Here is a 27,863-nt window from a genome sequence, read left to right as displayed (position 1 = left end):
CGCAAACAAGGAAGGACGGGCGAATGTTTGGCGAATGCTTGCGTTCGAGTGACCTATTAGAGAGACTATAGTTCTGACGGACGTTCCCAGCATCCTCTATTTATTTTTCGCGCCTTTGCTTTTTCTATCCGCTACTTCCGCCTTTCATTTGCCCTCATCCTTCCTCTCGTGCAGGGTAGCCAACCAGAATCTTCTCCGGTTAACCTCGCTGCCTTTCCCACCCCGTTTATCTCTCTCTCTTAGTTGCCAATCCCCTGTATAGCCGAACTAACACCCGCACAGCCTCAATAACAAACGTCTAATCACATGTTCTTAGGAACATTTACAGTGGAAGCTTTAGGTTAAACATGTAAGACGGCGCAAGAAAGCACCACTACAATCGCGCTACAATCGCGCTACAATCGCTCAACTGCGCTTCGCGCAGTTCGTGTTTCAAGTCCGTGTTATGAAACAGCTCGGTAATTAAACTGTACGCGCAACAAGCAGAAAGAAGAGCATGCAGGTATAGCTCCAGGAAGTCATCTTTTCGATTCTCCTTTTGTAGTCTGACGTACCTCGTTGTCATTACAAATTTCAAATACTTGCTAAGATTTCTAATTTTCTATCCATTTCTAATCATTTTTTCTTTTAACCGCGCATCCGTCAAACACGCGCTGTTAACTTATCAGTGAATATCATTGGAACGCAGCCAAGTGGCACGCCAAGATGATCAACCTGAGCACCTCGGCCACGGAGACGACGGGCATCGTACGCGGACTGAAGCCTGCCATGACCTACCACTTCCGGGTGTTCGCCGAGAACCGCCTGGGACGCAGCGACGCCAGCCACTCGGTCAAAGCGACTACGACCGAGGAAGGTATACGCATGCGTGCGAGTCGAGTAGTTTCGGTCGAACTAACGCGTACTGACAGTGCATGCACCTAAATATTGCCGCACCTTGAAAGTTGCTACGTGTACTATGATTCAACCGACTCCTGGGCACACGAATATTACACGATCCTGCGAGTTCTAAGCTTTGGCAGTGCGGAGTGAATTATGCATTTAAAAAATCTCGTTACACCATCTCGATGATTCTTTTCGTTATTCCCAAAGCACATAGTCTTTTATTTGTTCGCGGCGTCTCGGCGTTTAAACAAACGTTTGTCGAGGGAGCTCCTGAACAACACTTTGCAATGGGGTGAACGCAGTTTAAATCGTGGACCCGGGGCCTCAAAAAGGTGCGAGGAAATGCCCACGCATTCCTCTCGCATTTACCGCTAAATCTCCAATTGGATTGGATTGGATTGGAGAAACTTTAATTATGCCTGCAGTTGGGCGCTCGCGCGCCCCGACGAGGGCCTACGTCATCCTCGAAGGTGCCGTTACTCGGCGCGGGTCTCCGCTCGCCGTTGCCTGCTCGCTGGGTCCGTGCCTTTCGAGCGCCTCGAGGACCTGCTGGACGGCCCAGAGCTGATCGTCTCGGTCGTAGCTCTTCGCGGCTGCCTCGAGCCGCGGTGGGAGTGCTCTTGAGTTAGCGTCTTCTGGATATTTAATGCAGTCCCACAAGATGTGCGTGTAGTCTGCGGTCCCCCTCCGGCAGACTCTGCACATATCTGTCGGATATGTCTCGGGGTACATGCGATTTAACAGTTTCGGGCTCGGTAGCGATCCGGTCTGGAGCTGTCTCAGTACTACCGCCTCCGCTCGACTCAGTCTCGGGTGCGGGGGTGGAAGAGTCCTGCGAGCCAAGCGGTAGGCCTTCGTGATTTCATTGTAATCTCCAATGAACTTTTTTATTTATGAGTTGCTTGCATTTGCATATATACTTGAGAGTATTCAAAGCGAACCTTTCTATGCCTACAGACCACCCGGCTTTGCGAGTAGTAGGGGGCATTCATACGCACGCCAGTTTAATGTGTGTGAAGGCTCCCTTAACGAGTCGTGTCTGTGTCCGCCGCACCGTTCAGAAACCTGGGGCGCTATAATATAAAGCTGTTCCACAATGTATCTATTCATTTTCTCCAATCAACCCTCCCCATTTGATCCAACGTATTTAGGGCCACCCCAAGTTCACCTGTCTGTCAGGTGACGACACGAAAACCTCCAAAAACTCGCCATCGGATATGACGTACACGAAATGATCATGCGTGGTTAGACCAAACAAAAGAAAAATAACTATTTCATATTCTGAACCTTCTTTTTTTTTCATAACCCTCCGCTATTGGTAAAAAGTTTTCGGGCCGCACCCACTTCGCCAGGCTGTCACGCGACGTCACAAAACCGCGAAAACAAACCATGTGTCCTACCATGGCGGAGGCAGCGTGGTGCGGCTGAGTGCGGCCGCGCGGCACCTGCTCATATAGTTTCGTGTAAGCTGTGTTCTCGGCGCCTAGTTCGCGTTCAAGCGAGAAGCAGCACGAAGCTCAAATCGCTCGCTGCTGCTGCCGATTTTACTCACGCCAGCGTTTCGACAGCAAGTATGCGCAGTCATCGAGTGAGGTGTGTGTACGCTTGCCTGTGCGCGCGTGATGCCATGCTTGTTAATTTAGTTAGTAAGCGAATGTTTACAACATTATACGGCCTATAAAACTTCTATCCTTCGTCGTATAATTCGCTAACGCAATCGATGCCTCGCCTTTCGAGCGAAACTGCGACTTTTTTTTGGGGGGGGGGGGAGGGGGGGTGCGCACGAGATAACCCAGACAACCACGAAGCAAACCTGGTACAGTACCTAAAGAAAGCTTTGTTTTAAAACCGGCGCTTACAATGTCGGCTCATGTGTATATCTAACACAGGTCTCGTAATTCCTCAGCTCTTTTGGGGTACACAATTACTGGGTCATTGGGAATGTCCCATCATTTTTCGCTCGACATGCATTATACATTACCGTCGTCCTTGTGTCATCGCTGCGTCGTCCATTTTATTTGTTATGGTGTAGTGCACAAATAAATACATTGATTGAGAATTATAAGGTGTAAGTGCAAGGTAGGGAGGTTAATTGATCTGAGCCCGGTTGTCTACCCAAGGATATAGTTGTGGTCTGTACGATGCATAAACATAAACATTGCATGAGATCAACGTAGGGTGAGATACAAATCAACGCAACTGTATGCATCACCAGGGCCTTTCGGGCTATCTGCATTGTTTTTGCGAGCAAAAGCGAATTGGCAGCTTGCCCAGATCCATTCCATAGGGACATCCAATCTGTCACCCCTTCAGGTAGCCATCCCGATGCATTATGTAAAATCGGTTTTTGCTTTGATGTGCATGAAAAGTGGCATGCACGAGATAGGCAAGTACAAAGTGTATTTCTTTTATTGAAACGCCTTCTTCGTTGTTGAGCGCAGCACAAAACGCGCTTCAATGAGTGCACCGAAGCGCACTAACGAAACGCGATACTGGGAGCGCTGGCAACGCGGCATCGCGTGGATACCATTGGTGAATACGTAGCCTGCGAAGTCTTCTGCGCGAACGCCGAGCGTGCTGAAGAGTCCACGCCGTGTACCTCGCGTCTGCTATGCGATGGTGCAGCCAAATTGCATCGCATCACTGGGCGTCGCAAGCAGCTCGCGAAGCTCGCGAAGGGGCTCGCGCAACGCAAGGCGGCTTAATCGAGACTGAGAGCGTAAGACACCATAAAAACCGAGTGCTGAAGATTGTGTTATATGTGCGGTGGCATGCAGAGCCCTGGCGAGAAGGAGAGTCCTTAGGTGCCGCAAGTTCCAGTCGCGGAACCAAATTGTTTCGCGGCCGTAACTTGCGGCAGCTGGGGATTCTTCTTCTCATTGAAAATCGCCAAAAATCAGACCATTTTTCCCACACCGCGCAGCACATCATTTAGAACACTTTACTTATTTTTATCGCATACATTAATCATAAATGTCTTTGACGGGACATCCGCCTCACCTTCTTCTCTCTTTTGGGCCGAAATTTGAAAACGAAAATGTTCTAAATATAATTATGTCACGGAGCTTGGGCCCTCTTTTGTCGATGACGACATCAAACTAATATAATCAGATTGATGATTTCTCGCTAGACAGCTAGTGTTACATCAATCGTTCTTGCTAACTTTGGCAAAGACGCATGCGTTGCGTTCTTAATATAGGAAAGAAAGAGAGAAAGAAAGAAAGCTCTTCTATGAACGAGAACACGGAAGCATACGCTTTCGGTGAGCACTGCAAGCCTTGGCAAGTCTTAGCAGTGATACGCTCATTCAGCCGTAGAACCAACAGAAATAAACTCCCTCTTTAAAAAAAAAAATGCACAGATTCAACGCACTTGTTTCGAACTTACGTGAAGAAAAACTTTAGTAAGCTGTTAATTAAGTGCTATTAAAACTAAACGCGATGCGCGCGATTTTATTGCAATTTATATATGTAAGGTGTCATATCATTCCCACTGATATAGGTCCTCCCTCCCCTTTCTTTATTTCTTTTCATACCTTAACCCATTAATTCCCCTGCGTAGGTACCGCGGACTCTCGTCTGGTGGAACTACCTGCCTTTCGTCCCCTCCTCCTTTATGAATTTTTTTATGCTTGTGCGTCACACAGGTCACAACTTCAATCTCATGTAATGGGTATGTTTGCAAACTCTACCGTTCAAAAGACTTCTGTTTGAAGGAATTGAATGTCGTTCACGTAACATTGCGACCGAAGGTACTCTCGACATCACTGTGACGTCCCTCTTGCACACGGTTTCTTTCTCTATGCACACGGTGCCGCTATGGCGTAAGTACGCGCTCTCGATCGTAAATCGCCACTTCAGGCGCACACAGGCGCATTTACGAACTTACGCTGACAATGCGCAGGCACTACGCGCATTGGTGACTTAGTGAAGCCTGTGTCTGCTGCAGCGCGGAATTGTGGCGCCATCTAGCATGCACTCGACGAATGACCGCTGTTGCCTCCAAGATTGCGGTATCTGTGAGTCCTTTTTTTCGCGTTTCTTCAATGCGACCGCATTATATAGGCGGACCTCACGCAGCTTTAATGTATCCGGCTGACGAAAAATATATGGGTCGATCCCAAAGGCAGTGCAGTCTAAGGCAACGTCTCAAAGCTCCAGCTGTGACGAAGAAAGAATGCCAGAAAATGGCAAGTGACCGACGCCTCGGACGTTTCGGAGAGCGACTTTGGCATGAGAGAAGCTTGCGTGCGATCATGACCTAATACATGCTCGCGAAATTTCTCCAGAAAACGATATATGCGAACGAAATCGTAAGGACGCAAATGCCGTACGTGCAATCTCACTCATATGTAACATAATGAAGCACATTTTCGATGAGGGGATGGCGTCCGTATCAACGCGACCCGTATGGACAGTTTGTTTGCGCTGTGCCTCTTCTTTTGCAAATTCACTCAGTGCAAGTTCACTCACTGTAACGACCTCCTTACTCTGCCCCTACGTGTGCCTCTTTCGTGTCATCCACACAAAGAAAAGCACAAGTTCTTTCTTTACCAAACTTAAGAAACAATCGCTCGCTTTAAGTGCAAATAGAAGGGCGCATTCTACTCATGAGATTTTAATACAGACCTAACACAATTTCTTAAATTAAACTCTCAAATAAAGGGACACGGAAAATAGTTAAAACGGAATAACCACTAAACAATGCACGAACATTTTTGTCGGACGCAATTTACGGCGTCTGCGTCAGTTTTATGGGTAACTTTATTTACACTGCAATAGCAACTCACAAGTCGTTTGCAGCATTGCGGAAGCTGAAAGACTCCTAAGCGAATGGGAAGGCCGAATGTCCTTTGAAATATGTTCACCCGCGCCGCGTCGTCTGCTCAGCGGCTCCTGAATTTGCGGTATACGACGTGCATGCGCAATGGAAACAATATTTCCCGTATCGCTGTAACGCATCATGTAGCAAGCAAGAACAAAGCTACCTAATCCCGTCATTAATCAGACAGTTATGCCCGGAAGATTTTGCCTTTATATGTATGTGGGTTCAGCTATCAAAAACGACGAAGCCGAGTGGGCGCTGGCTGTGTAACGACTGAGCGTCTGGCATGAGCGTTGCACAAGCACACAAGCACCAGTGTTTCTAGTGAGCAACCTTGTGTATGCCACACCAAGGTGCATGCTATGATCTAAGCGGAAGCGAAAAAGTGCTTGCTATCGCTTTTTATGCTTTGCCCTTTGGGCGAAACAGCGCAAGTATCTTTCTTTTTAATGCAAAAGCGTCAAGAGGCCAATTGAGCGAAAAAGCCTCGCACATCTGTCGTCTGCAGCAGCGAAGCGGCACCTAAGCTCCCACTGTCATTGGCTGCGACGCCATGGCACAAGCGCGCCTCGACAGAGCAGAGCGGGCGAAATGGACCACCTGCTGTCGTGCTAGCGCGGCGGGTGTTGCATGAGGGTAGAGGGCAAAGCCGCGATACCACGTCACTCTCGCTTTCGGAAGCCTGTGTTATTCGGGCGTTGATTGCGCGAATAGTCTGACTGCGCCTCGGTAAGGCCAAATCAAAACGCGCCAAGTGTCTCAAGGCGCTCGTTTGCCTATGGGGAGTTCATAACTCGAAGAACCGCTCAGCGGCTTTCAATTGGACATTATAGGTTTCGCATTCGCAACTCATAAGTGCGTGCGTGTATGTGCGTATGTACGTGCGTGCGTGTGTACGTGCGTGCGTGCATGCGTGTGTACGTGCGTGCGTACCTGCGTGCGTGCGTGCATGCGTGCGTAATTATGCGCGTCACACACGACGGGCTTCACACAAAATCATACAAATTAGTGCAAGCATGAAGTATAACTTGCTATCTTACATTAAAAAGATATTTTCGCCACCTTGTTCCGAATACACTACATGCGCCTTTGCCAAAGGCAGCAATAATAATTTCTGCGAGCAAGATATGTGGGCTACTGGCCCTGTCAAAAGCCTTTATGAACGTCTTTTTTTTTTTTCCTTCACCTCCATGATTCTCGCAGCCCCCGGAGGCCCACCTACCAAGGTCAGGGCACAACCACTGAGCTCCCAGTCACTGAAGATTACTTGGAAGGTGAGGACTCGACATACACCTAATTATCAGAAGGCGGCTTGGCCGCTCGTTTTTGGCAAGCGTGACAGCTCTTTATGAACACGCGTAGCATTTAAAATGCAATAATCTGCATCCAATAAGAAAGGTACGCTAACTTGTAGCCTGCCTTAGAGCTAACATTGACAAAATGTGCTGGAAATCATGGAAAACGTGCAGAACGAAGTGGCGGTTTGGTGAAACATTGCAATAAATAAAAGGATAACATTGCAATAAGGAATACATTGCAATAAATAAAAGGATAACAATACATAATTTGCAATATGTTATTATGTACCATCTAATGTATCTTTTCGTAATGAACCTTCTAACAAAATGGCCTTAAATATAAGAGGGCAAAAGCGGGTAGCTGATATTCTACTTCCTATTAAGAAGCCAGGTCTGAGGCAAAATGTCGCCACTGAGCACGGCACTTTTCGAGACGAGGCTGCAAACGAAACGGATTCCATCAAACACTGTAGCGTAGCTGAATGAAAGGGCAACAGCTCTATCACCAGGGGCGGATACAGAGCAGCCTCAAGATGGGGCATGTCATGAGAACATACATTGAACTGGCGGGGGAAATGGGAGGAGTATGCCTGGGGGGTGGGGGAGGGAGGCGTGCTTACTTTGTCAGCGCTCACATGTCTTCGGAAAAAAACATTTCTGGGTCCGCCAGTGCCCATGACGCGCCTTGTCGGCATGACGCAGCCGCCGAGCAAGGAGCTACACTTCGGCGCCATCAAGGGCTACTACGTGGGCTACCGCGTGGCGGCCTCGTCGGACCCGTACATCTACAAGACGCTCGACCTGGGCGCCGACGGTCGCGAGGAGTGCGTGCTCGCGTCGCTGTCGCGCTTCACGCAGTACAGCGTCATCGTGCAGGCGTACAACAACAAGGGCGCCGGACCCCCGTCCGACGAGGTGGTCGTGCAGACGCTCGACAGCGGTGAGTCACATTTGAACCGCCTTCGTCCTTGCAGAGAGCTCGGAAAGGTTGCTTTGCGCGGTGAGACGGCTTTGTTGCAGAGAAAAAAATCACTACACAATGGGCCGCAATGTTCCGCAATTAATACCTCCCGCGACTATGGAGGGCTTATTTACGCAGCATCCAACGCCAGCAATTAGGGTGACTGCGCCAGGAGGCAGCCACCACGCGTCGAGGTGCTCAGTGAAGCAGCATTTATGTGGTTGCTTATTTTCTTTCTATAAAGGGAAAAATGAAGATTGATTGATTGATTGATTGATTGATTGATTGATTGATTGATTGATTGATTGATTGATTGATTGATTGATTGATTGATTGATTGATTGATCGGTGGTCATGTTCAACTGGGCGCGACTGCCTTCTTTAAGTCAGAGGCTCGCGCAGAGAGGGCGCAACGCTCCTACGAATATTAAAGTCACCGTATGCATGTCCACACAGCGGTGTGAAGAAGTAGCCATCAGTTCGAAAATAATCACTAAAATTGGCCAAAATTTATTTTAGTTTAATACTGAAATGCAGCGTAACTCATTTCTTTTTTTTTTTTTCGTTATCGATTGGCTGCAGTTTACCAACACTGGACCGGGGAGTACAGTGGCAGCACCAATCGCCTCACGCTTATTCGTTTTTCTTGGCTTAGAAAGTACTTTTCTCAGTAAGAATAACGCTCTGCGAACCTTAGAGCACTATGCTACCACTTGCACGTCTAGGCATCCGAAAAGTTCGTCAGTGCTAGCGAAAACAGCACCCTCAGCACCGTCAGGCTCTGTGATCACTCTGGCCGCGAGTTCTTTAGCCTCGGAACCAATTTCTGTGGAAGATACGCGCGACATTACTTGCTTTGCGATCGAAACTCGCGTCTCTGTATGTGCTCAAAATACTGTAATGCGTCCAATAGACACTCGCGGTTTCAGCGCTGAAACTTTCCCTGATACGCTTTCTCTGCATTTTCGTTCACTTACCACTAGTGTAAGTTTATTTATGTCCTTATGTTGTCCTCTCATCATTCTGAGATATCATTTCAAACTGACTCACCTTGATTCTTCAACAGATCCACCGTCTCCGCCTTATCTCCAAGTGGAAGGGACGTCCTTCACCTCTGTTTCCCTCAAGTGGGACCGCGCGCCCGGTGACCCAAACCCCGTGACAGGTACGGTGCTCTGCAAAGCTCATCACAGCGGCAGTCAAAGTTGATCTAGACGTAGAGAGTATGCCTACACCAATGCCGGTATGACGTCATAAATTATAAAGACAAAATTTTACAACATGCATTCAAGAGTTCACCAGCAATCGTCTTGTGAGTGGCGAACACTTCTAGCTTGTTTATTGATGGAGTTATGTGAACTGATTTAGTCATCTCTATGTTGGCCGCAAGTTTTACCCGTCCTCAGATCTATCTTTACGACTATATGCACTTTTAAAATTCACTCATCTTCCTTCCTTCCTTCCCTTTCTTGTTTCTTTCTTCCTTTTCTTTTTGCTCATTCAGTCAAAATATTTTTATCGCGTTGCTTGCTTTCCTACAAAAAAATTCGAAAGCAAAGAAAAGCTTTTGTTTCCAGGATCGCACTAGAAGGATTCTTATGCAGCTATAATTTTACAGCGAAGCTGCATATACCTATTATAGGCGAAACCCTCGTGGTCCGACCACAGAAACCCTACTGCGGGTGTATGAGCCATTGCATTAGTCTTAAGTGACGGACGGACAAATTTCTCGTTGGGTAGGCATATAAATGCTTACGCATTTAAAACATATACATTCATCTATGTATTATTGCAGAGAAGGGGCACAGAGGGGGACGGGGTTAAGATAATCTCATGATGGCATAGTTCTCGCGCAGCAAAGGTGTGGCGCGCCATTGGCTGGGCCGATAGCGATGTCGCTTCTCTCGCGCACAGAAGCATGCATGCAGCAGTCTCTCTCCGACTTCGCAATAGGTTCAAAAAATGTGTCCCTGTCTAATTAAACAAAATATGCGGCCTGAGTGTATCACTTGGTAACTACAGTTCATAACGGAGTCATAAACACTATGATTAACGCATTACGAAACACAAATGTGTAACATAATTCAAAAAGACTTTGATGAACCGGCTGGATTAACACACTGAACCGCTCATTGCGCCCCTCCATGATGGTCATTATGCGAAGCCTAATGCGCGGAATTTCAAATAAAGAATGCGATAAACCGAAGCCAAATGTGTGCGTAGCCCCATTAAGAAACCCAAAGACGTAAGCAATAATTGAAAAAGAGTCGTATAAACAGTCGGAATTAACTCAGTGATAAACACCGGGGCAGCATAATTCAGCTTCGCTGGTTTACCATATATACGGGGTGCATGGGTGCTATGTTTTTTTTTTCTATTCGGCCCTTCACGAAGTGAAACAATGGCTATATATGTTTCCCGAAAAAAATGAAAAAAAAAATACAAAAGTAACATTAAACGACCAGATTTATGCACCTCTATAATTTCATGATCGAGAGGAAGGAAATCCGAGGGCGTCGGTTTTTCGTTAGTAGCAAGCGCATGAAGCCAACGAACAATGAATTCAAGTAAATTGTGCGGGAAATTAACTCATATTACAGAAATTACCGACCACACCTCGCTCAGAATTATCTCGGACATCGCTTCGATAAAACCAGAGAGGCGACACAGGCGTTTCTCCTCAGCCGTTTCCTTACTTCTCGCGACAATTCCGACTTCGGACTCTCGTGGTACCCAGTGTTGGCAGTTTGCTCGTCGCTTCATTTGACCGTGGCTTCAGAGACAGCGACACCCGTGGGATGCCCGATCTCGGAGCTTATAGGTACACTGCGTTGCTTGCCGGCGCGCTGCAGGTTACTACGTGCGCCAGAAGGAAGCTGTCACCGGCGGCGGCGAGTGGCACGAGACGCACGTGCCGGGCGACCAGAACGCCCTGACGGTCGACAAGCTCAAGTGCGGCTCGACCTACCAGTTCGCCGTGCGCGGATACAACGCGGCCGGCACCGGCGAGAACAGCGACATCGTCACGGTCAAGACCAGCGGCGCCGGTGAGCAGATCACGTCGTAAATGATCGCACCATTTAAGGAATCCCCGAAATTTCCGAAATTTCCAAATTTGCTTCGTCATTCCTTTGTGCCCCTGAAACGGCATTTCGTCGGTGCAAGTGGACCCGTGGCGCCCAACGGAATAACGAAGTAAATTTGGCGGATTGCCTGCATTGAAGCGCCAGGCCAACGCTGCAGACTGCAAGGAAATAACGCAAGCTGCTCGCGGGTCCGGACCGGTGGTGACCTCGGAGACGTGACGAAAGGCAGGGGGGCGGCGACATCGGCGACACGGACGGTCTTTTTCCAGCCAGTTTCGGTTTCAAGGAGCGTGCCAAGGGGAACTAATTGTTTTTCGCGTAGCTCCCAACAAAATCCCCTATTCAAAATTTGATCGTTGGGATAGGTAGTGTCGAAGACGGGCACCAAAGCACACTCATTTGTTGTAGCCACCTATTGTTGATAATTAGGAAGGAAATTACCGTAACTTCGCTAATTAAGCTCGTAATTGCGGATATTGTTCTGTATGTAGAGGCTCCCTATACGTACACTCATATGGTAAACATAACGTTACCGTTATGTTAATTCTGCGATTTTAAGAATTTGGTGCAGCAAAAAAAAAAAAAAAACACACACACACACACCCTGTATAATTACTGTGAACGGTTTCGGCCCACAACAGAACTAGAACCACGACAAAAACAACACCATCTTTATGTTTATGACAATGCAGCAAAAAGAGAAAGAGAGAGAAAATAATGGTGAAACCGAGCGACGCACATTATAAAAAGGAAATGTGGTTCATTGATTGTTATTCAGCAGAAAGAAGAAACACGCGGGATATTTGGCCGTCCCAACTTGGTCAAGTTGGGACTCGGGGCTTCTGCTCAAAAGTCGGGACTGTCTCGCTAAATCCGGGATGGTTGGCAACGCAATCACTGCAGAGTACTGAGCGCAACGAGCCTCTGATGGCCATCGTGCGAGTACACTACACCATTGCGCTGCGCCGCTGTTATGACACATGTGCGCTGTCTTATTCTTAGTTGCTGCACTCCGCCGTCACGTTCTCCCTCTACACCGCTCCCACTTCAAGGCATGCCAGCACACACGTTTGTATGATTTCCGCTCGGTGCAATTACTGCTGATTGTAAGAGGAGATTTCGGAGACATGCAACGGAACGCTATACATTTATGGATTCATCTTGGCGCTTGCATGGTTTCATATACCGATACTTTTCTTCCGTTGTTTGCAGCATTCGTTTAGAAATGGCATTGCTCAATCTTGCCTAGCTTTACTATAGGCAAGCTTTAGCAAGTGTTTATGCTCATTCCAAATAACATGCGTATTCAAGAAAACGCTTTCAGTTTTTCCGTATTGTTTCAGTATACCACACACGTCGCGCACACAACCTATGGCGTCGCGTCGCCGTTGATTTGTTCGTGACAGTACGCATGATTTCTTGCTTTCATACGAGAAATTGGCTGCTCGAAAGGCGAAGCACTGACTGCGACAGCAAGCTTCCGCGTTGCGCATGAACTTCCCGGACGGTGTTCGCACTATACGCAGGTCCGACTAACGCAGGCGCGATATACGCGGGTGCGCCAAAATTTCTGGCACTTTTATAGGTTTCAACACACCGCGTAGGGGCCATCGCACAGGTGCCATGCACTATATATAGACACGCTGCCCGTAAGGAGCCACGCCAGTAAAGTTACATCATTTTCAGGTTTGAGCACTCCATATTGTTCTTCACTTTTATTAAATTAATAGTCCGAGAAGAGCCAAGATAAAAGCCATGCGCTGCGCTGTGAGTGTTATGTTTCCTGACATTTGTCTGTCGGCCGCCATTCTCGAAATTCTGATGAAGAATTTAGTCGAGAACCTAAGACCCGCTATCAGCAAATTTTGTGATTGAATAGTGCGGCAATATAATCCGCATATACGACATGGATAGGCATAAAGCATACATATAGCTAAATATATACACAGCCCCACGGCGACGCTGACAACGACGGCAAAAATTCGCTTGGAGTGCCCATATAGTTGCTACCGCAATGGAATGGTTTGACAGCGTAGACAGCCAAGCCACTTTATTTTCTCTTTCCTAAATAGCGCGGCCAGTTGCGAACGCGGGCTGTCATGACACGCACCGCTGCGTTCTGCAAATCACTCGCACGTATACAGAGCTCGCGGTGGCGTGGACGCAGTACTAAACCTGTCTCATCTGCGAAGTTTCAGTTCCATACAAAAATTCGTCTTTTCATTTGCAAATCGTTCGATCGTTAAACAAGCTGCAGAGGGTACGCGCGTGATGGGCTGATGTCGCGGACTTTAACAAAGCGTCGTTCCCGGTTGTCTGCCCCGCGCGCGCAGCTCCGGTGGCTCCGGATCGCCAGTCGCTGGTGCAGTCAAACGTGAGCTCGGCCGTGGTTCTGCTGGGCGCGTGGCACAGCGGCGGCTGCCCCATCCACCAGTTCACGGTCAAGTACAGGCGCCGACAGGACGCCGACTGGACCACGCTGCAGGCCACGAGGCCTCGAGACGCGCGCCTCGAGATCCCGGGCCTGGCGCCGGCCACCTGGTACACGCTCCAGATGACGGCGCACAACAGCGCGGGTGTCACCGAGGCGGAGTACGCGTTCACCACGCTCTCCAAACACGGAGGTATACGCTGCCACGACCCGGCTCAACGTCGTCTCGGGTGTTCTTTTGGTCATCGCATGGTCGTGTGTTTAGCATACCGGGGGCGCGTTTGCGAAAGCTTGCTTTCTCTAGGGTATAGCGCTTAAGAAAGTAGCCGCCTTTTCTCCCGAATGGCGAAGCATTAATACACATAGCGACAGCAAAGTATGGGACAATTACACGAAGTAAGATCCGTATAGTCTTATAGGCCCTATAAATTGCAGTAAACGTTTACTTACTAAACAAACGAACGCGGTGTTACTCGCGAAAAGACAAACATGAACAGATCTCGCTCGCTGACCGCGAACTCTCGCTGTCACAACGATGGCGTCATTTTAGGAGCAGCGGGGAGCGCTCATGCATGTCCCAAAGTGGCCGTGTCGTGCTGCCGCTCGCTTCACCGTTTGAACTCCGGCCGCGTCTTTAAAACTCGGATTACGCAAACGCTAGGCGCGCGTGAAGACAACGCGCATGAAGTCATCAGTCATTTCGGCTCGCCCTTGCATGATCGTATTTCACCACGCTACCTGCTGCAGCCGACCTCAATCCTCCGTGGCTCAACCTACGTTACGAATGCCGCATATGCGTCCAGGCACGCGGGCAGCGATGCGCAGTCGCGGCGCGCATTCATAATCTAGAGCGCTCTCGATCACGTGACCTCCGGTCACGGATCACGAGACGACGCGCATAAAGCTGCCGTCCTTCTCGGCTCGCAGTCGCATGCTTGCCCTCTCGCCCGCAGCATACGGAGCGTAGGCCGCTCACTCTCTTCGCAATTATTCATTCAATACAGCAGGGTGACGGCAACTGTGAAAAACTTGGAGGACGCTTAAGCTTCGCCTTTAAGAGTGGAACGCCGATAGCATTCACAGATCCCTGACTGCTTCTCACGCTCCGCGGCAATTGCAGCTTATATGACCGTAATGTCTACCGGGAAACGCTGGCGGCCACAGAGCTTCATGCTACTAGCGCCCGTAAACATTAGCGCCACATTTCCCTCTATAGGGTATTTTATTTAAAAACTCTATGCTTGCGGCCAACTTGAAGGCGAGCTTTCTTCCAGAAACGCGGACTTCTGCGTGGGGCCGAATCCAAAGGTAGTGCACAGCCGTGCAAAAGAAAAAGAAAACAGCATTTTCAGGTTTCTGTTATTATTGTTTCGCACTTTGGATATTTTAGCCTGAGAAGACTTAACATAAAAGGCATGCGCTGTCGGTGTTTAGTTTCATGACATTTGTTTGTGGGCTGTCATCATTAAAATTCCGAGGAATAACTTCGTCGAGAATGTAATACAAGGTATGAGCAACATTAGCGATAGAATGGTGCGGCAATATAACCCGCTTATACATGCCATATAGAAAGGGCGTGACATATAAATATATCTAAATATATACAGAAATTTTCGCTCACGGACAACTCCACGGGTGCTGGCACTGGATTTTCTGCAAAACGAGGTCCAAAACGCTATCGCTTTAAAATGCGCTGGAGTGTACGTACAATTGTTATCGCAGTAAAACTAGGTCTGAACTTTATAATGAAGACAAGCAGTGCACCGTCTGTAGTTTTCCGTCGGTTGCTCAGGCCCGCTTCTTGTGGACCCTTCTGCAGACATATGCCATTGGTAATCAACGTTGTTTGGTTTTAGTTGTGCCAATTCCTCGCAACATTAGGCGTCTAATACCAGGCGTTTCTTCTTACGCGGAATATTTAGAGAAAGTGTCATAGCTAGGCCCTTGCCGTTCTTGAAGATAGGCGCTACGTGGCAGGCGGACATTAGCGGCAAGAAAACTTTCAGCAGTAATTTAGTGAATTATCTCAACTGTCCGGACCATCTGCTGAATTATTTACTTTAGTGCATATATGTCGCTATTGTGGAATTGAAGCCGAGGGATATTGAAGCTATGTTTGCTTAGCAGAAATCCTAATACTAGCACCCCTTTCGAGGTACACAGCCTTAAAATTTTCTTAAAATTCATCGGCGTTCAAGTTAAGATTTTCCGAACTTTTACGGGCAGGCTTTTGCGAACATTTTAAGTAGAACGCCGCTGTATTTTGCACCACATTGTGAGGTGCCATATCTCGAAAGTGGCGTTAGCCTCAGGATTCAATTACACCATATGTGCCCTAAAGTTAATCATGAAAAAATTAGTTTAGTACATTTTAAGTAATTAGCCAGGGTATCGCTGATCTTTCTTTTCCTAATGTCCAACTATAGTTATGCAACTTATCTACAATAATGACAGGTGCCTACGTATGACAGTTTCTTTTAAAAGAAAATGTTTCGCATGAAAATAAACACCTGGTGTACACCATTCCAGCCATCGAATCACTCTTCCTCGGCGTCGCCGTGTGCTTTATTTTGTGATCTACAACCATTTCCTAAATACTATCTGTAGCAGTTTTAGACAGTTATGGAGGAGCCTCTTGCAGCTTTTGGTGATAGTTGTAGGTGTGTTTCTTGTAAACGAGGTAGGAAAGAAATAGAATGATGACTGAGATGAAACAGTTGCCGACACATGATGCGTGATTTCTTCTGCTCCTGCATATGAAACAACAACAACAACAACAACAACAACAAAAGTGCCGTGGCAAACTGAGCGCCTCCAGAACGCACGAGAGCTGATCCCTGTCGATTGCTCGCTTGCTTACGATACAAGAACGCACGCGCATGCTGTACTGGGCCTAAAACGTTTCGTATTCTTCGGCAGGCCAAATTCAGAAAGCTATTCGTGCGTAAGTTTGCCATTCCGTTCGTTAGGTTAGCTGTTTGCCACTGACCGGCCGCATTCGCTGGTGAAAATGTTCAACATGACGAATGTATGGCGCTTGCTCTTATACGAACAGTTCAATCGCAAGAACGTTTCTGGGAACACGGAACACGGGTACAGGTTCCCTGCGTCGAGCGACTTTTGCTTCGGTACGAAGCCAAAGTATCAGCCAACAGTTTAAGCCAAAGCCAACAGTGTAAGGCTGATGCACCGAACGGACGAACACGCCAAATAGGGTTGCAGACGGCGCATCGCGCGTGGCTCGACGTCACTGTTTCACGCATGACCCGGCGCAAGCAGAAAAAGGGCGGGCCTTCTTGTTTTGATGGTCGCTGTCGATTGTTGTATTGCCGAGGTGTTTTGGAGCCCATAATTAAGCGCTACTGATGAAGGGGTTTCTTCGCTGAACCTCGCTCGTTCGAAAAGCCCCTTCACTCGTGTGTATTCGGACGAACTCCAAAAGCGCTGGCGACCTAAGTCGAATCAGTCACGTGAAGCTCGCCGCCGCGCTGGCCAACCATGGCAGCATGCGAATCATCACATCAGGCGGTCCTGCGCGGTAAATTTAGCCCGTGCAGCGTCATGGTCTCTATATTTCGCGTTGCGTAATGCTCATGCTGCAATCACAGTTGAAAAGAGCATTATATATGCTTTAGCCCCCTTTGAGTCACACGGAATGTTATTCAACTTCGTATGCAGCGCCTGCATCGTGCAACGAAGAGACACGGGACTACTTTTCAGCGGGAACACATAGTAAAAACCTTTATGGGGTTGCCGCACTAAAGTGCCACCTCATCACTCACCTTGCAAACTTCTGATACTTGAGGTACAGCTGACGTGGTTTACCCGTTTATATGTAGATTTAGTCATCTTGTCCGCCATTTTGGAGCACCACTAGCGAAAGGCCGTGCCTTCTGTTGCCGGCAACGTCGTGGCAGCGTCGCTCTAGTAAAGTGTCCGCGTCTTTACGTGCCGTCTATACACTCACAGGCGACGCAGACGTTTAAGACTATGCAGCGCAAACAATTTTTTTAACTGGCTTACTGACCGCGCAGCGGCAGACCAGGTGACGCCCCGTACCGAGGTGCACCGCGAGACGTCGTCGGTGGTGTCTGACGCGACCGTCGTGGTTTCGGTGGTGGTTTCGTTGGTCATCGTGCTGGTCCTCCTGGTCGTCGTGTGCATGGTCATCCGCAGAAAGCATTCCTCCGGCAGTTCCCAGAGTGGTACGTACGCCAACGGTAAGCTTCACGAACGCAGCGCGCACGCGCGCAGATGCATAATAAGCGCGGTTCGCGCATTTGTTAATTGAGTATTGCCGAAATACGATATATCTAAGTTCGCCAGACAGTGCAAAAATTTATGAAAATTTTAGCGCTACAATTTGGAAAGGACGAGAGCTAACGTGGCCGCGTTAAACAAGGTCAGGAATTTGCTACAATTATAACGTACAGCGCTGCAACCTGCTCGTTTGACGGCACTGTGTACGTGCGATGTGTCGGTGTTCTTTCACCTAGCGATGGAAGCAAGCCAGTGAAGTGCATGCTTCCGTCTCGAGCTAGTGCTGGGGAACCGATGCAGCAGCCAGGCTGGCTCTTTGCACCTCATACCACGAGTGTCTTTGGGACACCATAGGCTTTCCTCCTTGCTAACTCATCGAGCGTAGCTCACTTGAAGTAAAGAATATAACAAAATAAAATAAAATAATATAAACGCTTTCACAAACCCAGCCTGCTTTTCATATTCCCAGGTGTCGTAAGTGTGGAATATATGGAATATCGAGTTGCGCCGATCTTCTCCCTAGTTCTATTTACAATTAGATACATCGATATTCGACACGACTAGTCTTTCGATTTCATGAGTTGAATGGTTTCGCCTTGCACTGCTTCTGAAATATCGTAAGACAATAACATTAGAAAGAAACTGTTCCATTTTGCTGTCTCATGTATGGCCATCACTACGCCAATGTAATCCGTAGTAAAGTCAATTTTTTTAAAAAATTTGACTCCAGGAAGAAAATATCTGTTCGATGTTCCCTTCTTTTTCCATTACGTAGTGGTGAGCTCAGAGGAAAGATTAAAGGCATGGTGGATGAATGGGCCCTAAATGTAGAATAAATGCTTGTACGAAGAAAACTCGCCATCTCGTCCCTACGAAAGTGGGTGTACAGCGAAGCTGTTGAAAACCACCACTATAACTGCTGAGGGGAGTATGCAATGCTTTATGGCTTTAGAGTGATGGTACGAATGAGAGTAATGGTAGTTTTGACAGCACCCCGCTGTCCATAGCGGTGCTGCAACAACATTGAAATCAGTTGCTAGGCTGATAATTTTATATACGAAAGGCTAGGCACGTCACTCCCCACGTCGCAGGCTGGCGTCACCGCGGCGGCTTGCGCAACAGTAATATTTACCGGGAAAATTCTATGGGGAGTGCTACATGCTTCGAATTGCTATCACGAGCGCCGTATCATCAATCATGTGGTTCGTATGCTTCTTTTTAGTTTGTTCTTAATGAAACGTGCGCTGTTCTGTATGTTGTCTGCGTGATTCCAAAGAATGTATGCCCTGCTCGCTTCGCTTTGCCTAGTGCTTGTAGCCTCTGCCTTACAGGGGTATGAGCCGTTGCTTAGGGGGTATGAGCCATTGATGATGATAGTTTTCGACATACTTTTCTATATGTTGTATGCGTGATTCCAAAGAATGTAAGCACTGGTCACTTCACTTTGCTGAGTGCTTCTAGCCTCTGCCTTACGGGGCTATGAGCCGTTGCATTTTTTGCTCGCTTAAGGGGCCATGAGCCATTGATGATGACATTTTTCTATTGACGGACGCGAAAGAAGCCCAGGATCCTAGCCACACACAGCTTCACTGTAAAAACATGTTGCAGGACGCGCGCCGAGGAATCCATATTGATGGACTAAACGAATGAAGTAGACAAACCGTTTATTGAAATCTTAGCACAGTCGTCTGTCTTTTTGTGCTGATTAGCGTCGAAGCGACCAGATTAACCAGCTAGCCTTGTCTACGGCGTCTGTCACAGTCAAGTTGTAGCTTCGGGAGCGGAACGTGAGGACCCATAATTCCGTCAAGTTACAACCGAGGTGTAGTCAGTACATTCTCTAGATGTTTGAAGAAGAATACGACCTTCAGTTGTATTACTAAAATACGCTTCTGCAACAGAAGAACGGTTTCTTACCTTCAGAGGACGCTCCGTGAGCCAGAAAAGACGCAAAACTAAAGAAGAGTGGCAACACCGCACTACATATCGCGCGCCAGCTTGCCATGACGTCATAGGATTTGACTGCGCCTACACTAACGTCCTTGGTCTACATGGGCTTTAGTGATTGCATTCTGAAGACACTAAAGGAACGACCTATGAAATTTCCATAAGTTTTCCTGCGCTCAAAGGACGGCCCCAAATACGAGAAAATAATTTGGAATCCATAACGTCGCACAGACCCAGTTGCACTGAGATTTCATGGCGAAATTCACGGAAAGCAAAGCTTGGCCTTCATTTTCTCCAGCAGTAGTCACTTTCTTTCCCTACTCCAAATCAATTAAAACTTCGAAAGAATACTTTACCAGTCTTAACTGATATTGTGTTGCCCTTTAGTGTCCGTTTAAGAACAAGGTGTTATTTGAACTCTAAGTAGCTGTGTAGCAGCCTTACGAACCACAGGTACGTGGACAGGCTGTTGATGTCGCTTTTGGTGCCCGTTTTTGCAGGTAGCTCGCTTTACGGCACCCGAAAGAATGGCATGCAAGAGGCCATGCAGATGAGCGACCTGGAAGGCAAAGTGGGCAAGGAGTGCTCCAGCAGTGCCTTCTTCCCAGCGCCTTACGCCACTACGCAACTCGGCGCCAGGGGCCCAGAAAAGAGGACGGACCACATGGTGAGAAGCGCTTCTTCACGCGCGACTTGCATACGCGCCGCTGCGACGCGGTTTCGAACGCACGCTCGTAAATAATAGTAGTACACAAAGATACGCTTTGTTTTAACATGTAAAGCTTACTACTCCGCAGTACGACCCTTTATGAGGAGAAGCCCCGCTTCTGTGATTCCCTTCGTTTTTACAAGACGCAACATGTGTATGTGCGTTGAAAGCATGCATCCGTGTTAGTCAGCTCAAATACTGCCATAAAAATGGTAACGGTCGTCAAGAACAAAGGCACGCCAGCCAGTATTAAACGTCGGTTAGCTAGTTTTTGAGTGTGGCGCTGAAGTGGCTACACCTTATTACGACTTAGGACACCTTATCAGTAAAGTAGTTCTCTAATTTTGAGAGATGCTGTCCTAAAGTTAACGTCTGACGAAACTAAGCATTTCTCAAATTATGCACACACAGTATTATGCTTCTTACAGAAAAGTGAAACACAAAGACGACGTCATTTTTTCCTACTGAAGTGTAGTGACGCTTTGACATTTGTAGACACTTCAGGTTGAACAAATACATGTAAAGTTGCCTGGAACTAGGTTAACCTAAAGCTTGTCGATATTTAAAAACACCATCCCAGACATCTGTTGATAATTCTCTCGTGGTTCGAATATACCTCCTCTTCTTAAGGAGAAAAAAAGTTAAGACAATTTGACTTTAGGCAGCAGTTCTATCTCGTCACGAGTTTCGGAGCATACAGTATAAAAGTTACGTTCGATTCACTTTGAACTTCGTGAACTAGTTCAGTGCAGTTCAGTGTGCCAGTTCTGTGCCTTTGCGAAGCTGACGTCACCTCCTGCACGAGGCGTTACACGCCTCTCCCGCAAGTGCGCGGAATTAACTCGTTCTGCAAGTTCTGCGTGAAACCAACAGCGATGCGTAGGCAACGCCACGTGTTGCACTGGTGAAACGGATAACTACGTGCAACCCCTCCTGAACAAGTTCAGGCTAATCAAATGGAGCTTAACCGAAGCTCATATACAGGGTGCCCCAGCTAACTTTAGCCTGAGTTTAAAAATATGCCGATGCACTATAAGACAACGCGACCAAATGCATATTGTTGACTATTGTATGGAGTAAGTCGCACTATATTTTTATATTCTGCTTAATTACATGATTAGTCAACATTAATTAACCAACTTCTGAAGCAACGAAGTTAGGCAAAAAATTCAAATTAGAAAGTTGTAGAGCAATTTGAAAACGTCCGATTAAACAATTTCTAACTTTCTATCTATTAGGTATTAGTGTTTTTCCGCTTATTGCATATTCCCGCGAAAGAAAAACAAATGGAAAAACACCACGTAACATACCTGATTGCGCGTAGTGATTGCAGCGCTCTCAAACGTTTCTCGCGCAAACGAACATAGCATCTAGCAGGGTGTGCTGCCGCTTAACTCTTTCCCTACCATGAGGGAAAGAGGTGTTTTATTGTAGATTACGCCAGACTTTTTTTTTCTGAAGGAACCACTACACTGAATATTTGATGTAATAGATAAACAAAAATCAGAATGAACGTACTTTTCACGCATTGAATTTTTATTAACGAGACATATCTCATAAAAAAATATAAATATTGCCAGAGTCAAGATCGTGGGATAACACTGAACAAAGTTTGTAAAGACATATGTAACAAAAATTATGAGATATAAAAAATGTATTGCCATCTAATAGCCACTACCACCGAAAAAATGAAAATGTTTCATTTAACTAGTATTCCAACAGAAAAATTTATCTGCAAGCATTACAGTTGGGAGTTCCGGGCTGAGGCCGCCGATGTTTCGGTTTGGTTTGCGTCGGTCGTCGCTCTCACAATCTAAGTCCGACGAAAAGGCAGCGTCCTCAGACTCAGTGCTACTCGATCCATCGATAAAATGAGCCGCAGACGCAGCGGAATCACGAGATCTGCGATCTTTCGAAGCGCGCGCCACTTCCGGAGGCACCCATTTTTGCTTTCTACTTTGACGATCGCGAAACTTCAAAGCGCGTTCAAGGATCACCGCCTGGCGGGAAGAAAACAAAGTGCTCAGAAAGTAAAAATATAGTTCTCCTCCTTCACGTCCGATGGCGAAGTGTGTGCATGAGCGGCGTGGAAAGTCTCGAAAGCGGCGTTTCAGACATTCGATAGCGGGCTAACGATGCACAATGGGCGTGGTACGGAAAGAGTTAAAAGGAGACAGGGCAGTGAAGCAGGCGTTGGCTGTGCGATTTACGCCACCGATGAGCTTCCCTCGCGGCGGTTCATGATAGCAATAAGCAGGCGCAGCGACAGCGCACCCGGCTGAATGCTATGTTCGTCGGTACGCGGAACGTTTGGCAGCGCTGCAATCACGCACGGTGCGCAAGCGGGCATGTCACGCGTTTTTCTTTTCTTTTTTTTTTTTATTTCGCGGGCGTCTGCAGTAAGCAGGAAAACACTAACGCCTAATAGATAGAAAGTTAGAAACTGGTTAATCGGACGTTTTGCAAGGTGCTCTACAACTTTCTAATTTGAATTGTTTGCCTAACTTCGCTGCTTCAGAAGTTGGTTAATTAATTTTGATTAATTATGTAATTAAGCAGAATACAAAAGAATAGTGTGACTTACCCCATACAATAGTCAGCAATATGCATTTGGTCGCGTCGTCTTAGAGTGCTTCGACATAATTTTAAACCCTGGCTAAAGTTAGCTGGGACACCTTGTCCAAGCCTAGCCATAAAGCAAGACTTGCGTCGAGCGTTCTTAGCATCTATAGCTAATCTCCTAACTTTGTCATCTACTTTACTCTTTTTTTTTTTTAGGATGAGCCCCTCTATGCCACTGTGAAACGAACGCCACGGCCGCCAAGGTCTGACGGTCACATATACCAGTGTCCAGGTGAGGTATTCACTGTAGATAAATACCCACTCGTAAAATATCCGCAACAAAAGAAAATGCGCCCCAAAACCTCCTTATAAGGTATCTTACTATACGGGATTCTACATAAAGACATGCATGATTACACTTGAAATGTGTTATAGAGGTTATTTCGTTATTCATCAATGATCATCCGCCTCTCATTGTTCAACGTCTTGTAAATTAGGCAATGCAACTTTGGTGGCCACTCCGTATATGTTCATGTGGATCCATTGGTTACGGAGGTCATCGAGACATATGCCTTCATTTTTTTTTTCTAGGAAGAGTAGATTGCATTCTTATTACTTTAAGCTGGTTCCCTGCTAACTATTTCTTGATGCCTGAACCCCTCCCTCTTTTTGTTCTCAGCGCTAGCAAGAAATGGAAGGCCGGCGGCCAGGGTCACCTGAAACAAGTCTAGTCTTTCATAAGGTGCAGGAAACAAATTCTCAGGTGCAGGCTGGACACTGTGCCGTGCTTTCACAAAAAAAGAACAAACTGAAACGCGGACGTGATCACTTCATACTAGTGTGCGCATTTGTGGCGACAACCTGCAACACAAGTGCGAAAAAGACTTTGAAGTAACAACGGTTGATTCAACGAAGAAGCGTATACAGAGCGGCCGCTGGCATACTGGGGACCTACGCTTCAATCATCTACGAGCAGCGGGTTGGCCACGGCACTTTCAAAGTATGCTGGCGCGGTTTGTAGATACGGACATGTGGACACTGTGTATATGGCCTCTTTGAAGACGTGCTGTCAACGATGGAGAACCACGAAGGCGCCTTTGATCGCGCTACCTTGTACAAAAGCTGGACCGAAGTATGCGTGTGTGTATGCGTGCGTGTGACGGGACAATGCACCGTTCGAGAAAGTGTGCGACAATGTAGACAGACATGACTCGACAATGTGACGCATCACCTTCGTTCCCTTCTTCGTTATTTTTTTTTCTCTCATTTTGTCCAGAGGAGCTTGTCGGCTTGGCGCATTTTACCTCTAAGCACATACCACTGTGACAACTCTCGGCTGCCATGTGTCTTGAATTGAAGCTCATTGCTTAAGCGACGTTGCAAGCTTTATTACAGGCAAACTTAACAGTGGGTGCGACCGTACACTCTTTGGGCCAATCAGAGAGGAGTCAATCGGAATTGATGAGCCAATCGGAGCAAGCAATCGAGATGGCTAATTTGACAAGTGTTTGAATTTGTCATAGCCTGGATTACCGCAGCTGTCCATATCTTGGCGGCCCTAACAGCCAAATTGCGAATTGAAGTCTGTGATGAACGACCTGTATAGGCGTTACACTTTTAAGGGTGTAATTATGTTCCACGACAATGATCAGAATCATAACTGTGGTGTCTTTTATGTGTCATCGCTAGTTCCCTGTCAGAAATGCTTGACATTGTTCTTGACAGTAATTTACCGGAGATGCATAGCGCCGCAGAAATACATGGCCACAGGGTCATTAGTGTTGTAAAACGAAATTGCGCCCTGAAGGGCACAATATTTTAAAATAACCCATAGCAGAGACAGTTGACAAAAAAAAAGCATCCCCATCCTCCAAGGATGCGTGGAGGAGTCATATAGATTACGGCAACGTTAGCTACTCAGGACATGGTGCGATTAAACGTAAATCACCAAGTGCTTTGCACAGCTCTTCCACTATTAGAATGTGCCTGGCAAATGGCAGCATGAGACAATTATAACAAAGAAATTCTGGACGACGCTGAAACACTACCCGACTGTGTGGAAAACGTGAGTATAATACTTTAGGTTACTATGTACAGTGTCATCTACTATTGCGAGTAATACAGTCTATTAGTATTCGGGCGCTCATAGCAGCTAATTTGCAACAAAGTCCTCCAGGGTGATATTTCTATGTTTGATATCTGTGTAAGCACCACATTGGCAGGTTTTTCATCATATAGTAAAATGGAGGTTAAATTACTGAGATTGAATATTAATGAGGTGCTTTTCCTAACAGTGGGGGACGCTGTCCATACTGTGTATGTTGTCCAACGTGTGTTCATGATCACGCATTTGCTTGAGTAAATCAAACATTTGCGCATTAGTATGTGAAATAGCATGTGGCAGAAAAGAATGGAACAGGCATAACACTAATTTTAGTAGTTGACTTGCTCCATTTATGAATATAACATTTTGCATATTTGTCTTGTTACGCAAGCTGGCAAAATTGTACATGACGTCAAAAATACAAACAGCGCACAAAAGTGTGCAGGCGGTCAACCTGGGACCATCAGGTTAGTTGCCGAGTGCAAGAAGATTCTGGTGCAAGCAGCTGAAATAAACCAGAGTAACCCAAAGTAACAAAAAAAAAAGGTCATAAACAGGGATAAAGTGCCTCAGAAAGTCTGGCCAACTTTTTGATAAGAGGACATATCTTCGTTAAAGGACCTATCTTCGCCTTGGCACCGTAGATAGGTCCTCCTATCGAAACGTTGGGCAGCCTTTCTGAGGCACTTTATCCCTATTTATAACCTTTATACCACAGTGTGCTATTCCATCTGACAGCCCCTTTCTTGATTTTGAAAAAAAAAAAAGTAGCTGTCGTTAACTTAAAGATGTGGAGTGAGCCGAAATTAAATGCGAAACCACGCACAAAGTTTTAAAAAAAGTGGAAACAAACTTGGATCCTAGTTTTACACGTTTTCAGACTAATAAATTTGTCACAATATAAATGCTAGACCTTTGATAAGCATTTACTACAAGAAAATACGAGCATGTCACTGACTATACAAAGATATCTGAGGCTGTTGCATACATACATTCCACTGGAAATTGTGCACTGTTCACCGAGATTCTTCATAAAAGCCGGCTGCAGGCAAAGCGTAAATTCGGAAAAGCAAAGCTTTTCAAGTTGTTTGAATTGACTGAATATTTCCATTTTTCAAATCAGTTATCTACTTACAAATACGAACATGAGCCTAACTGACTCACACCAACAAGTGCAGGGTATACATTGTGCTAATATCAGTGAACAGCTTTAGACCATTTCTTCCAAGCTGTTATCGTAGCATTCAGGTACTACTCAACTACCAGGTGCAAGCAACACGGTGCCAGTTGTGTTCAACATTATGTGACTGTTGTGGATGAATAAAAAGAAAATTAATCATATCACATCGTCGGCCACTTCAAACTCCAGCGATCTCGTGCTTCGCCATGGGACGAATTCTGGGATTTTGTGTGCCAAAGCCACGATCTGATTATGAAGCACATCGTAGCTGAGGACTCCGTATTATATATATTTTTTATCCCCTGGGTTTATCTGACATACGAACCCGATGCACCGATACGCGAGCATCCTTGCATTCCGCCCCCACCGGAGTGTGACCGCTGCGGCCGGCTGGTGTTGATGAATTCCACTGACGCTTACAGAACCACGTGCTTCTGCGACGACTGCCTCAGGCGATCAAAAATGGGCGATTCGAGACAAATTTACATTTGCTACCTAAGCTTCATAACAGCAGCAGACATAAGAATAAGTAGCCTGCACCATAACGAACAGAAGATTACCAATTAGCTTTAATTAATGGGCTTTAGAGAGCAGGTTGCAATCTGCAGAAACCCTGCCTCGCACTAATTTCGCTAGATATGTAATCAAAATCTGCACCAAACTGCACTGCTGTTCCAACTGTTCCCGTGTTGTGGAAATAGGCAATACAAAAAACTGTTAACTGGAACGCCAGGGCATATCATGGCGTTCGACTTTTCCTAAGTATACTGGGCATGACGCGTCCAGCAAAAAAAAAAAGAAATGCCCTTTGAGTAGAGGCAGACTTCAACTGTGCAACTACAACACGCCCCCTAATGTCATTAAGTTACTTAGCAAAACGCCGTTAATAATCATAGTGGTGATTAAGGGCAATGTTCAGATTCTATTGCTGTTATATGGAGCCGGGCTAGCAACAATAGTCGCTTAGTCTTAGATCCCCTATTTTTAATCATTTGAAACAGTTGCCACAGGAACGCACTGCAATCTTTTAGAGCTCAGCTCTTAAGCACCCATTCCTGCGGCGAGCTTCGTTGTCCTACCGCAACGAGTACAGCGAAAGATAAGAGCGAACGCGGAGCGAAGCGGCGGATATAAAAAAAAAAAAACGTCGAGAGAGAAGAGGCACGAAGAGGAAAGCGGAGAGGAGGGTGCAGTGGAACCATGAGGCGGAAATCGGGGGAGGGTATGGCGAAAGCATGAGAAGCGCTGTGCCGCGCAAGATTTCCGACGACAGCTACGAGACGGCGCCAGAGGAGCGCGCCATCTAAAGCCCCTTGATAATTTAGTGCCATCTAAAACCCCTGAATGATCAAAAAGTAACTACACGTCCTCTCTCCTCCTCCTATGCCGGCGCTCCTTCTCTCGGCTCCTCCCAGGCGCCGACGGTGGCGGCACCTCGGCCGGGTACAGCTAGTAGACGCTTCCCAACGTTCGCCCCTTTGGCACGCAGTACACTGCTCGCCTGGAAGATTTGGTTGTTGCGTTTGTGACAGGAGAGGTTCATAAATGAGTTACTCCAATAACTGCCGCTATCCACGTTGAATTGCTTTAGCGAAGCTCCTTCTACTGCAATCACT

General features: G+C 46.8%; 1 protein-coding gene across 2 annotated transcripts in view; it reads left to right on the top strand.

Annotated features, from left to right (window-relative positions):
- Positions 1-26,401, top strand: part of LOC142578935 (cell adhesion molecule Dscam1-like) — a 333,987-nt gene extending 307,586 nt beyond the window's left edge. The window contains exons 16-25 of one of the 2 annotated variants that reach the window (XM_075688644.1): positions 689-856; positions 6,913-6,983; positions 7,710-7,947; positions 9,035-9,133; positions 10,821-11,015; positions 13,388-13,678; positions 17,520-17,690; positions 20,193-20,359; positions 23,180-23,255; positions 23,643-26,401. In XM_075688644.1, coding sequence (XP_075544759.1) covers positions 689-856; positions 6,913-6,983; positions 7,710-7,947; positions 9,035-9,133; positions 10,821-11,015; positions 13,388-13,678; positions 17,520-17,690; positions 20,193-20,359; positions 23,180-23,255; positions 23,643-23,683 — 1,517 coding nt within the window. In that variant the 3' untranslated portion in view covers positions 23,684-26,401. Of the gene's footprint in view, positions 1-688; positions 857-6,912; positions 6,984-7,709; positions 7,948-9,034; positions 9,134-10,820; positions 11,016-13,387; positions 13,679-17,519; positions 17,706-20,192; positions 20,360-23,179; positions 23,256-23,642 lie in introns of both variants that reach the window. The other variant, XM_075688643.1, reaches the window with a different exon arrangement.
- Positions 26,402-27,863: the final 1,462 nt, after the last annotated feature.

This window comes from Dermacentor variabilis, chromosome 4, assembly GCF_050947875.1.
Source record: "Dermacentor variabilis isolate Ectoservices chromosome 4, ASM5094787v1, whole genome shotgun sequence".
Classification (NCBI taxonomy): Eukaryota; Metazoa; Arthropoda; class Arachnida; order Ixodida; family Ixodidae; genus Dermacentor; species Dermacentor variabilis.
This window is presented reverse-complemented; position numbering and strand designations above follow the sequence as displayed.